The sequence below is a fragment of the Mus pahari genome, chromosome 9 (genome assembly GCF_900095145.1).
Source record: "Mus pahari chromosome 9, PAHARI_EIJ_v1.1, whole genome shotgun sequence".
Taxonomy (NCBI): Eukaryota; Metazoa; Chordata; class Mammalia; order Rodentia; family Muridae; genus Mus; species Mus pahari.
The window spans coordinates 11,387,027-11,399,949 of NC_034598.1; the positions used below are offsets into that span (position 1 = coordinate 11,387,027).

The window sequence follows — 12,923 nt, forward strand, 5'->3', positions numbered from 1 at the left end:
GGAAATACACACTTGGTTAAGAAGGAGCTTGTTCTTTTCCACGTTGATCAGTGCAGACAAAGTTGCCTATTGACAGGTCCACTCTCAGAGTGACAGGGAGGCCAGCTCCACTCCCTCCTGGCCTACATCGGTCCATTTGCTGTGATAGTCATTGCAAAAACAGACTAGTGTGACCTGGGGGCCTCTGGTTACTCCTGTGTCCACATTATGAAGTATGAGTGCACAGTGAGTTGTTTACTAGAGTAGGAAAGTGGAATGTACTGTTTATGAGGGTACATGAGCTTTGTAGGCAAATGGTAATCAGAAGTTACATGTCTTTCATTTCAGTAAATAATAATAACTGTTTGGATGCAGTTCTGGCTGTGTTCTTAGGATACATTGTTGCGTCGAGATGGAGGGAGGAGTCTTGGTGCTTGCTCTGCAGTCGCTGGAAGATTAAACTGTCACCTCTGTTTCTCAGCGTGTCCAGGCTCATTTTTGTGAGACATATGGGTGGTGTCCTCGCGGTGGCTAATATCAGAGGCGGTGGTGAATACGGAGAGACGTGGCATAAAGGTGAGCTGTTTTCTCTGCAGAGCCAAGAGTCTGGCTTGATTGGAGCACAGGTGGAGCTGATCTTCCTGTCCCAGCAAGCTGGGCAGGGTGAAGCCAGAGCTTTTCAGCAGAATAAGAGCCCTTTCAGATACATTGTATGCACAGCTCCCCCATCACAAGCAACTCTTTCCTGTTATTTTTCCTTTGTAGCCTGGGATAAGGAAGCACAATTTTTCAGACATGTTCCTCAGAAGATCGTTGTGGAATTTTTGTTTCTTCAGCAACACTGAGTTGCTGTAGGGGGCAGTCTTTTGGGGGCTTCTGTGATCTAGTTCTCCTGATGGCTTTGCTTGCCAGTTTGGCATTATCTGGCTGTCTCAAAAGAGGTGTCAAAGCAGGCCAGTTTCTGCTAAGAGAAAGGAATGGTCCCATAGATTTCCTGGCTCCCAGCATTCGGAGATGGCCTGTCTGCCTAGCGTTGTGTGGAGAAGGCTAAGTAAGTAGCCTTCAGACGCAGAGTCTATCCTGTAGCCTTTCCTTGTTTCTCTTTATCTGTCTCCCGGCCTCCTGAGGCATTCTTTCCGTATGGAGCCTCCTATTCCCTTGTCCAGGCTTCCATGGGACCGGAGCTGTTCTTCAATTGTGTGGTCCATTGCCTCATGGTACAGAACATAGACAGCTCTCCCTCCAGCCTTTCTCTTCCCAGACTGCCATCTGCATTCATTTACCACATGACCAAGTGGTCAGCAGTGCTAGGGGTTGTCATGGACACCAACCAACAGGGGTCTTCTCTCACTGCAGGGACATCCAAGGCAGTTCTTCCCCGCTCTCCAAGGCCCACGGCTATGGCTACATCAATTCAGCAACAAGAGTGAGCCTATAAAAAGATTCCTTCGTGCCTAGGAGATTCTAGTGCTGCAGAGGCCAAGGTGTCCAGCACACACTCACAGGCTACCTAATGTCACCCAAACTGCAGGAGTGTCACAGCAGGACTGAGTACCCCTAACATACCCAGTTGTCACCTTATTTGAAACACTGTAATAGTGACTATGATTTTTGACCTGATAGAAGAAGATGGATCTCAGTTACCCTACATACGTTATGTACAAAAGGATGGTTGAAACGGGAAAAAAAATATATGCATAGCATAAATTTCATCTCAACCCAGATTCATAAACTGAGACTAGCCTATTTGACTCGTCTAATTTTTTATATAGTTATTCATATACACAATATTCTGACCACAGACCTTGCTCCTGAGTCTAACTCCTGGACCAGATTCACCCTCGGGGAAAATGGACCCCACGGTCTATCAGGGACAGTGCCCTTGGTCCTGCTCTGCTTTCTACACCCATTCATTAGTTAGACCAGCCATTGTCCAAAGCCTTGGGAACAGCAGCCTGGAGCCTAAGACTAAATTAGTTTGGGGATGTTTGTTGTTTTTGTTGTTGTTGTTTTTCATTTAATGCTTCAAAGCATTAATGAAAGGAGCAGAGAGGACCTTCTCCAGTTCTAGCCTCGTGCGCAGAGCACTGATGGGTCCAATTCTCATTCTCTTCATATGCGTAAAACGTAATGCACTTTAAAAAATAGGCGTATACACCAAATGCTATTGTTCCTGGAAACTAAGTAATCCTAGCTGTTCTAATTCACCAGTAATTGCTTATTAAAATCTTAATAACATTTGTTTTGATGTTAGAAAAATTTCTTTCAGTAGCACTGCTTCATGTTTAATTGAATTTCTGCACAAGTGGTTAATCTTAAATATCTAATTAGATCTGGGTCTGCTGTGTTCATTCACAGGCAGTTACTGCAGGCAGCTGGCCTCTGAGGCCTTCCCTTTCGCTATCCCGAGACCCTGTACCTCTTTCTCACTGAGTGGCTTCATTGGTTTCATACACAGGAAGGGGCTACGTACAGGTGGTGGATGACGGTGCTCAGGAGACACCTGACGGTTAGGATTCCCACCCAGCCCTGCTGCAGCCCAGCCCTGCTGCAGCTCCCCTAACAGCCAATCCCGGCGTCTCTTTTGAATTAGTGGCAGAGCATAGCTGGACCATTTCTCTTTCAAATGCTGCATAGAGGAAGGGTGAGTTCTCCATAGCAGGAAGCGTGAACAGCTTGTGCCACTAGCTCCCGGTGGCCTGTGCTAGGTGGAACTCGGAGGACTGATGGCCACAGGAGTGATTGGTCCATTTCTCACTTAGCTTCTCAAAGTAGAGATTCTTTTGATGTCACAATTCTCTCACATGATCTTTTCTCTCTGGGGGTGTCTAACTAAAGTTGTACAGTTCATTTTAAAATACACATTCACCATGTGGGTTCCCAGTTGTGGTACTGAGCTTTCCATTGTCTGTAACATTGAAATTGAGGCACAGCCATCAGTGTGACTTAAACACCCATCACTGACACCAGTAAGCAGTGGAACCCTAACCTCTCCTCCTTCGCAATCCATGTAGTTGTTACTTGCTTTTGGGGGGTCTCTCATTGTCTCTGTCTTTCACTTTGTAGGTGGCATCTTGGCCAACAAACAGAACTGCTTTGATGACTTCCAGTGTGCTGCCGAGTACCTGATCAAGGAAGGTTACACATCTCCCAAGAGGCTCACGATCAACGGAGGCTCCAACGGCGGCCTCTTAGTGGGTGAGACCTGCGTCTTATTCAGGCCGTCACTAGCTGAGCCTCTCTGGAGTTTTCCGACAGCTCCTTTTAACTTTACGGCTCACAGATGGGGGTAGTAGTAGATAGAGTGGAAGGAATGCACATCTGAAACAAAAAACCAGGATGTCTGGACCTGCATCATACTGAGTAAGCTCAGCCTGCTCTGACCACTTCACTAAAGTCACAGATTGGCAGCAGTCAGCCACCACAGGACTGAAGCGGACCGCCCCCTGATTGTACCACTCAGACCTAGTGAGACTGGAGCCTCATGGAACATTGTTCAGAAGTATGCAGTGTATGATAAATGTCCTGGGCATAGAGGGGCACCCAAAAGGAGCCCATACCTTAGGAGTAAGCCAGAAGCAAAAGGAGCAGTTGGTATAAATAGTCGACACTTGCTGAGCACCCTGTGGTGGATATACTGTCATTGTCGGCATTTTAATGAACACTGCGTTCATACAAGCAGAAGATAGTGGTGCTGGGCTTGAGCCTGGCACTCTCTGTCTTTGGTGGTTAGTGAAATTTTACTCTTTATCCCCTCAGAAGCACTGCTGTAGTCTTGGATGTGCACGGCAGGCCTGGGTTTTGTTGGCTGAGTCGTCATGCACTCGTGTTCAGGGTGTGAGGGTCTATACCTTGGTACGTGTATAAACGACAGTTTTCGGTCCACCATTCTTGGGAGTTCAGGGTTGATCATTCATCTCTGAAACATGCTGAGCGTGACAACACATGGATTTTTGTGCTTAGCCTTCTCCCCAGTAGAACACAAAGCCAAATGCTTTGTAGGCTGTTAATACTAAAGTACCTGCCAGACACACGAGGGCCTGGGTCTAATCCCAAGCTGTGTTAAATAAGTAAGTGCCTAGCTAGCTCATGGATATAAAAATATAGTCATCCAAAATAATTTGTTTAAATTTGGAAAGGGCAGGGCTGGGAGGGCTGACTCAACTGTTACAACACCTCCTGGTCTTTCAGGGATCAAGTTGGATTCTTAGGATCCACATTAGGTAGCTCGCAGTTTTGTTAGACATCTAGAAATGCCAGGCACGTGTAGAGATGATGAGGCGTAGGTAGATCAGCAGAACAGATGTCTGGACCTTCACAGAGCCTTATCTCTGGTCAGATGAATGAGACACCAGTCAGGGCCCTCAGACTAGCATGGGCTCCTCAAGTGATGAGGGAGGCTCTTGTCCTCATAGGACTAGGCAGGTGTCCCGAGGCTAAACCAGGATAGACATTGAATGTACTCTGGGAGACGAGAAGCCTTTGGGAGTCTTGTGCAGATGGACAGAAGATCAGGCCCAAGAACCTAAGTAGCTGGGAGGCCTCACTGGCTCAAACCAAGGCATGGCCCCAGAAGTAATAAGTAGTCGGATTCTGATGTATTCCAAACAACGAACAAGAGGTTCGGCAGAACTAGGAGTGAGTCCAAGGCTTGGAAGGAAAGGGCATTGCAGACATTATGAGATCTGTGTTGTAATTTACTGGTTCTCCCAGTAACTGTGCTGTGTTTATGCCTTACAAGCCAAGTCCTTTGAGAAGCCCACAGAGCTGCATCAGGATGTGGGCACACTCATTCTAGGCAGTGCACATTCCCAACCCTCCCACGCCCAACTGAGAGAGTCGGGTTCTAAGGGAATGGCTCAGACTTCTGTGCTATTTATTAACATGATGAAATCAGAATAGAGTGTGAACTACAGGGTTTTTGCCAGAGACAGGAAGAGTCCAGATCCCTTTACTGACCCCTAGTCATACAACTCTGATGTCCTTCCGATCGGTCTCCTTGACTGTTGTTTACTGGCCTTGGGCTCTGTACTCCATGTCAGAGCCTCTGACCTGCCTTAGTGGCACTGACTGTCATGCCTTCCCCTAACGGCTCATTCAGTTCTCTCTCCCAGCAAATTTAGTTTTATTTACTGGGAAATATTACTTGGCAAGCATTTTGTAGATTGCCTATTAAAGCAACAACAAAACTTGTGGAAACAGGATAGACTGTGCCAGCATCCATTAGAGCCGCATTTCAGCCCCTCTTCTGCTCTGGACTGGTTCTGAGATAACAAACAAGTCCTTCAAATCTCTATCCCCTGTGAAAGCAAGTTGGGTATGATGCTCACGTTGGGGAATAAATGTTTCTGGTAAGACTACACATCTTCAACCCTCTTGGTCTCACTGGGCACTAATGACTGAATCATCTCTGATCACTTTGTCTGTTCCAAGAATGGATGGAACATCCAGCATCCTGGAGATACTGGGTTCATTGAGGTGTTTAATGATAAGAAAAAAAAAAAAAAAACCTTACCTTTTTTCTCTCTTGGTCTTTAGCTGCTTGCGCAAATCAGCGTCCAGACCTCTTCGGCTGTGTTATTGCCCAGGTTGGAGTGATGGACATGTTGAAGTTCCACAAATTTACTATTGGCCATGCATGGACCACTGATTACGGGTGCTCCGACAGTAAACAACACTTTGAATGGCTTCTCAAGTATGTTTCCCTCAATATTTATATATATGCTTTTCAGAGTGTGACCTGTTACTAGTGACCATAGACAGCAAAGTCACAGATGTGGTGGTACCTACCCGCCTGTGCTCCTTGGGCTTTGTTTGTAGTGTTGGGGATTGAGGCCAGGACCTTATAAGTGCTAGGCAAGGACCACTGAGTCACAGTCAAACCCCTTCCTCCTCCCCCCCGCCCCCCCCAGATTCTCTTTTCCACAAAGATGCCCATCTAACACTCCTGCCAAACACTAATCTAGGCCATGCTGTGGATGGACTTTTCAGGTAGCAAGGGGTCATCAAGAACCTGAGACCCACCCTGACTCAGAAAGAAATGGAGACCTCAGCCATCCAGCCATGTGAGGTTGAATTCTGCCCACAGCTGGATTCTGAGAGTAATTCTTTCCCAGAGTTCCCCAGTGGACGCACTGACAGCGCACCTTGACTTGGCCTTGAGAGACTTGTAGTAGAGAACCAAGCTGAGTCAGTCCAGACTCCTGCTTACTCAATGACAGGAGTCTTGTTCTCTGCTATGGTTACTATGTGTTACTCTACCAACCTGGAATTAATACAAAACAGTATCAATAAAGAAGATTGACTTTTTTAAAATTTTTATTATTATTATCATTGGTTTTGTCGAGACAGGGTTTCCCTGTGTAGCCCTGGCTATCCTGGAACTCACTTTGTAGACCAGGCTGGCCTCGAACTCAGAAATCCACCTGCCTCTACCTCCCAAGTACGGGGATTCAAGGTGTGTGCCACCACCACCTGGTGAAGATTGGCTTTCTTAAATAAGAACATGGATAGCTAAGCCATTTTGGTGCTCAGTATACCCACATATATTAGAAGTTAAGTGCATTAGTTGGTATACTTCATTCTTTCCTAGCCCTCAACAGCTTGGTGATGGTGGTGTGTAAATGAGACATCTTCCTTCTCTTCCTTTCTTCACGTCCCACATGTGACGGTTGTAGATTGTTTATCAGCTGTATTTCCTGTTGCAGTTTTCTTGGAGAATCATACATTTTGATTCAAAACAACTTTTTAATTTGCCATTTTTTTTAATAGCTAACTTCCCTTGTTAGAACCTCATGAAAAGTGTCTTAATTAAAGGCTGTGAAAGAACTAAATTTTAGTCTCAAAGAGAAAAAAGGCTCACTCTGAGACTTGTGGTTACTCACTGATGTTCACTGATATAACTGTGTCCAAAGAAGCCACAATTCTCTCGTTATCTGGAGATATATACATCTGGGGGACAAAGACCTTTGAAACCTAATGAACTTTGTATGTCAAAGTCATCAAAATGCTCCTAGCATCTGATGCTTCCTAAATGAACTTGAAAGTGGAAAAAAGGTTCCAAAAGAATTGATAGCATTCCTACTTCAGATTTCAGTGCTCTGAAGTTGCTCATTTAAGACTGGTTCTCCCTTTTATCAGCTCACTTGCTCCTACTCAGTGAGCTTAGAGTGCAGCCCTGTACATCAGCTAGAAAAGGCCATACAGGGGTTCCTGGGCGTGTCAGATCCTGTAGCAAGCTAGGAATTGTATCAAGTGGGGTTTTTCTGCAGAATTTCTCTGAATTTTAATAGACATTGTTTCACAATGTGCAGAGAACTAACCAATATACAGGGGTTGGTCAGACAGATCTAGGGCCACCCTGCACCCCACACAGTAAGAAAGCAAGCCTCAAGCTCCTTTTACTTTGGTGATAAATGCAGCAGGAGTCATACTGTTGGCATCTTTCATTCAGAAAAGTCTCTGTTGAAACTGTTATATTCATTAGTGCAAAACTTAGAAACAGAAACATTATTAATAATGTGCAGAATGTAAAGAACAGATACCTAGATGTTCCTCTCATTAAACTGTTGCCAGTCTCTCTTTCGGATGAGCTCCTGCTGCTTTCTCTCTGTTTGCCTGATGTCCAGGGGCTAAGCCCCTCTGTTTGCAGACTAGCAGCCAGGCCCAGAGGCTAGGCAAGTCCTTCCTAGAAGAGCTGCACTTAGCCTGGGGTACAAGCGTGAGAGCTGTTCAAGGACAGAGAAGTGCCGGTCAGGACAGGTTCTAAATCCTTCAGCAGATAAACAGCTAAACAGATAGTACAAAATGCTAAACTCTTGAACGGTCAGGTTATTTCAGGGGCCCGTGACTTCCTTTCTTTTACAGCCTACCAAGGTTAGAGCTAAATAAATGTCTCAGCTCCCCAGTTTCCTGTAGCCCTCGATAGTCATGGCCTAAATGTGGCAGCACAGGTTGCTGTGGCCCTCGGGTGCTGTTAGCTCCAGCCCTTGGTAGTGAAGTGAGGTCCTGCGCGCCGGTGTGCGGCGCTGGCCTCTGGCCCTGTGACGGTCCTCTGTGGTAGCTCTGCTCTTGGTGTCCGTCCTCATGGAAGTCCCTTTGCCTCATAGATATTCGCCACTACACAACGTGAAGCTTCCGGAGGCAGATGACATCCAGTACCCGTCCATGCTTCTCCTCACGGCCGACCACGACGATCGCGTGGTCCCACTGCACTCGCTGAAGTTCATTGCCACCCTTCAGTACATCGTGGGCCGCAGCCGGAAGCAGAGCAACCCCCTGCTCATCCACGTGGACACCAAGGCCGGCCACGGGGCCGGGAAACCCACAGCCAAAGTCATAGAAGAAGTCTCGGATATGTTTGCGTTCATAGCACGGTGCCTGAACATCGAGTGGATCCAGTAAATGGGATTTCCAGTTCCGCCCACCAGACAGAAAACCTCAAGGGCTTTCACACCATCCTGACCAAGAAACCACTGGGCAGAAGGCTGCCCCACGTGAGCACTGTGCCTCTGCTCACAGACAGCAAGCCGCTGAGCAGAACTGCCACGGGGATTTTATCTTTTCTAGGCTTCTCCTTTCTAACAAGCCCTTGATGTTTTGGGTTTTTCTTTTTTTCCCACTCTCTCCAGGCACATATATTAAAAGGGGGGTAAGGGGGGCATGTTTGTATAAGAAACTAAAAGGCAGTGAACATGTTGTGAATATTAGACTCCTGAATTCGTAAGGGAATCTAATAAGGGTCATAGTTGGGCATACCCATATATACTAGCTCAATGAAGTTACTTCTCTAACCATAGCTTATAACCTTAAATAAATGGGAGACCTCAAGGGAGTCTCCACTGCAATACTAATAAATGATATTTAAGAGTGGGAGGCTTTACTTTTGGTTCCTTTGAGAGGCAGCCCTCAAAATGCAGATGACTATCAGAATAAAGAATGTAGTCTTTATGCAACAGATTAGTTTCCAACAATTAGAATCTTAGTACCTGTGGTACTATCTACCTCATCCCGCTTTGATGGATGCAGCTGTGGGAGACGGCCTGCCATCACCCACCCAGGTAAAGATGCGATTGGGCTCTTCCGGTTTGGATGCCTCGTGGACAAGGGAGCTTGCGCTGTACACCTGAGGACTGCTGAGTTTGAATAACAGCGTGTGTATAAAATGCTGGGCACAGGCTACATGTGCCTGTGACCCCCTGCAGTGGGGGCAGATCCTGAGCACAAAGTAGCCAACCAAGTTAGCCAAAAATGGTGTGTTTCTGGTTCATTGAGAGACAGTGTCTCAAGGCAATAAGGTGGGTGGGGACAGAGAAAGGCATCGGGCATCCTCAGGTCTCCATGTACACGTGCACAGATGGGCAAACCTGTACACGCACGCTTGTACCATGCACAGAAACCACATACAGACACAGAAACTATGGACTTGAAAATTAAGATTATTCACTGCTTGCCCATGTATTGACTTGGTTACAGAGTATTTGTGGAAATGAGACAATGCAAGTAAATTACCCAAATAGAGGTATTTACCCAATCTCCCTTTATAACCTGGGACCAGCAGCATTTCCCAAACTTTGTCCCTCCCAGGTTACGTTCCAGGAATGCAGTCACACTGTACGGAAGTCATGTTTCCATGTGCTCTACCCCAACCTGCTAATCTTTGAGGGAATGAAACAAACTCCTCAAACCTAGGCTTTAGAAATTATGTTCTGGGTGTGTTTGGGAATGGTGATATCTAGTTTATAAGAAAAAGATGTGTTACTTTATCAGATGTGATTAAAAGGAATACCTTCACTGTACACAGAGTTACAACACGGATCATCCCGGAGACTGTGTCCAAATCACATACAGAACGCCTTTTGCCCGTTGTTGCTCTTTGAATTTTTATCAAACTGTGATCCGAGACTAGATGCAGCGTTGTCTCTCACGCCTGCTAAGGCGCACCAAGCACCGCTCAACACTGGGGCAGGGTTTGTGCTACTTGCTCCAGAACCATGCTGTCGCTGACCATCAGACTAACATGCCACCAGCCTGCAGGTCACACCGAGGCTAAAAGTAGTAACAGTCATCACACATAGCCTCTTGACGGCATGACTACGAGAACAAGGAGTGTGTTTGCGAAGCGAAGCCAGGGGCAGCCTCTGCTGGCTTAAGTCATTTGAAGGGAGAGATCCGAGCGGTCTTCACCCAGGGCACGCAGCTCACGCAGAATCTGACCACCTTCCCACGAAGGTCTCCTGCACAGCGAACGTGGGAGTGTCACGCGCAGGGTCGGTCTTCTGCAGTGGGAGACCTGTGTTCAGAGCCCAGGGCTCACTGGAGGCCATGATGAGGGACAGAGCAGTATGTGTATGAGTTCCCAGCACACGTCACTTCTCTGTCCCAACCTAAGCTTCATATCTGTTTCATATCTGCATCCACAGACTGAACATTACCTCCTTTACTTTTTAAGCTTTAAACACGGGCAGTCATCAGTGGTAAGAGCACCTGCCACCAAGCCAGTGAGTTCAGCCCCCAGCACCCACATGCAAAAGGAAGGAACGGACTCCTACAAGTTGTCCTCCGGCCTATAACAAGAAGTAAATAAACCTTAGAGCTGTTTTAATTAGGAGCTCCCTAAGACTGCAGGCCAGGACTTCCCAGAGCCATCTCCCCATTCATCACTACCTTTCTGTCCCCACTCTGCCCTTCACCTGTCTCTCAATGCCAGTGACATTTGCTGGCGTGTGTTGGGGTGGGGGGTGCTGCTGAACACATGATCTAGCTGCCATGTCCTCAGAGCATCTTCGCCTTAGCAAGATAATGACATTTGTGGTATGTAATGTGTTCGTACATGGACTGTTGTGAAATCTTGCCGCTATTCGTTAGGCAGCTACATTGGAATAGTGGTGCTAGTTTGAAAAGAAATCGTGACACCAAGCTCTCTCTACAGTTTGGTGAGGGTTTTAGCAGCCATGGGTAACTTTCTGGGGAAGGCCACACAACCAATACTCAGAACAGGGTGCAGATACCCAAGGGTTGGCTAATGGTAGGTAAGAAAGCTGGGTAGGGAGGTATTTAGAAAGAGGTCAAGTAAAAATTGTCAGGACATTCAGGCCGATGGAATGAGAACAAGGGCTGATGGAGTAAAACCGTATTCCAGGTCCTGTCGATGTGGAAGACCCTTCTCTCATCAAATAGATCCTCCCAGGGAGGATAATGTCTGGTGTTTTCCCTGTCCATGCTCATTAATCCCCTGCGTTTGAATGTCCTCATGCAGCCCTGTGAAGTGTGTGCTACACCCTTACTCCACTTATTTAGCAAAGGCCCAGGATTTCCCAGCTAGGGTGGATACAGAACCACAACCCTAGCAATTGGACCTCAGGGACAGTTACAGTCTGAATGACCTATTTCCCCCTAAAACTTAAGTATTACAATCTCAGCTCTCAAAGTTTTAGCATTAGGCAGGGCCTCTGGGGTGATTAGGTCAGTGTCTTAGGGTTTTACTGCTGTGAACAGACACCATGACTAAGGCAAGTCCTATAAAGGGCAACATTTAATTGGGCCTGCCTTACAGGTTCAGAGGTTCAGTCCATTATCATCAAGGTGTGAGTATGGCAGCATCCAGGCAGGCACGGTGCCGGAGAAGCTTAGAGTTCTACATCTTCATCTGAAGGCTGCTAGGAGAAACCCAAGCTCACAGCGACACACCTATTCCTACGAGGCCTCACCTCCGAATAGTGCCACTCCCTGGGCCAACCGTATTCAAACCATGACAGTCAGAAATGGGGTTGGTGCTTTTTTAAAGTCAACCTTATCCCTTCCACTCCCATCTGGGCAAAACTGCAACCAGGAAGTTAGCCCTCTCCAGAGCTGTCATTTCTAAGTAGGAGCCACTCAGTTTGTGGTGTTTCATTACAACAGCCCAAATGGTTGAATGTACTCACTCTCCTGATAATGTACACAAAATACAGTTTCAGGAATTAAGAGCATTAAAGAGACAACTCCGGACAGATGTACAGTTGATGACAAGAAGTGCTGTTTCGGTGACTGTAAAGAGACCACATTTCAGCAAAGCCCTGAGACAAACAGTATTGATGTGAATGCAGAGCTGGAGGCAGGAAACAACCAAGCCCCCCAGGAAGTGTGGGGGGCAAGGCAGAGTTGGGGGACAGGCTGAAACGTAGAGTCAACCCATAAGAAACCACTGGAGAGCCGGGCCTGGTGGCGCAGGCCTTTAATCCCAGTACTCGGGAGGCAGAGGCAGACGGATTTCTGAGTTCGAGGCCAGCCTGGTCTACCAAGTGAGTTCCAGGACAGCCAGGGCTATACAGAGAAACCCTGTCTCGAAAAACCAAAAAAAAAAAAAAAGAAACCACTGGAGTGGGACTGAGAAATGACCCCAAAGGAGCCAGCGTAAAGCAAGAAGGCCACTTAGAGCAGGTAATCTAACACCACGAAGGGAGCTCAGGGCTAAGAGCAGCAGAAACCCATAAATAAACTGGCATGCTGCATCGTAGAAGAACCTCCATGAAATGCCATGAAAAAAGCCAGGCTCAAACAACCATGGGAAGTATATTCCACTTATGTGAGATGTCAGTTCAGTGGGTGTTTGGGTTGGGGTAGGGATAATAATGATAATTATGATAATGGAGGTTAACTGTTTAGAGATAAAGGTTGTTACTTGGGTCATGAAATTTCCAACACTGTATTAAGGTGAAGGTTGATCCACCCAGTAGATTTATGACATCATTGAATCATATTATTTGTGAGAGTGATTTTCATGCTATGGAAATTGTGCCTCGATAAAGATGTCGATAAACTTTGATGATGAAAGAAAGAAGCAGCAGTAAGTCTTTCTGAATATCACCCAAGAATAGCCTGGTGTACTGTGATGTCAAGCAAGAAAGACAAGTGACAGGGAGCAGCTGATATAAAAGCTTGTGTATTGCTCATGTGCTAAGAGC

General features: G+C 46.6%; 1 protein-coding gene across 1 annotated transcript in view; it reads left to right on the top strand.

Moving 5' to 3' along the window:
* Prep (prolyl endopeptidase) overlaps positions 1 to 9,776 on the top strand; it is a 91,802-nt gene extending 82,026 nt beyond the window's left edge. Inside the window, exons 12-15 of the mRNA XM_021204308.2 lie at positions 461 to 555; positions 3,046 to 3,177; positions 5,518 to 5,674; positions 8,088 to 9,776. Coding sequence (XP_021059967.1) covers positions 461 to 555; positions 3,046 to 3,177; positions 5,518 to 5,674; positions 8,088 to 8,382 — 679 coding nt within the window. The 3' untranslated portion in view covers positions 8,383 to 9,776. The remainder of the gene's footprint in view (positions 1 to 460; positions 556 to 3,045; positions 3,178 to 5,517; positions 5,675 to 8,087) is intronic.
* The last annotated feature ends 3,147 nt before the right edge of the window (positions 9,777 to 12,923 follow it).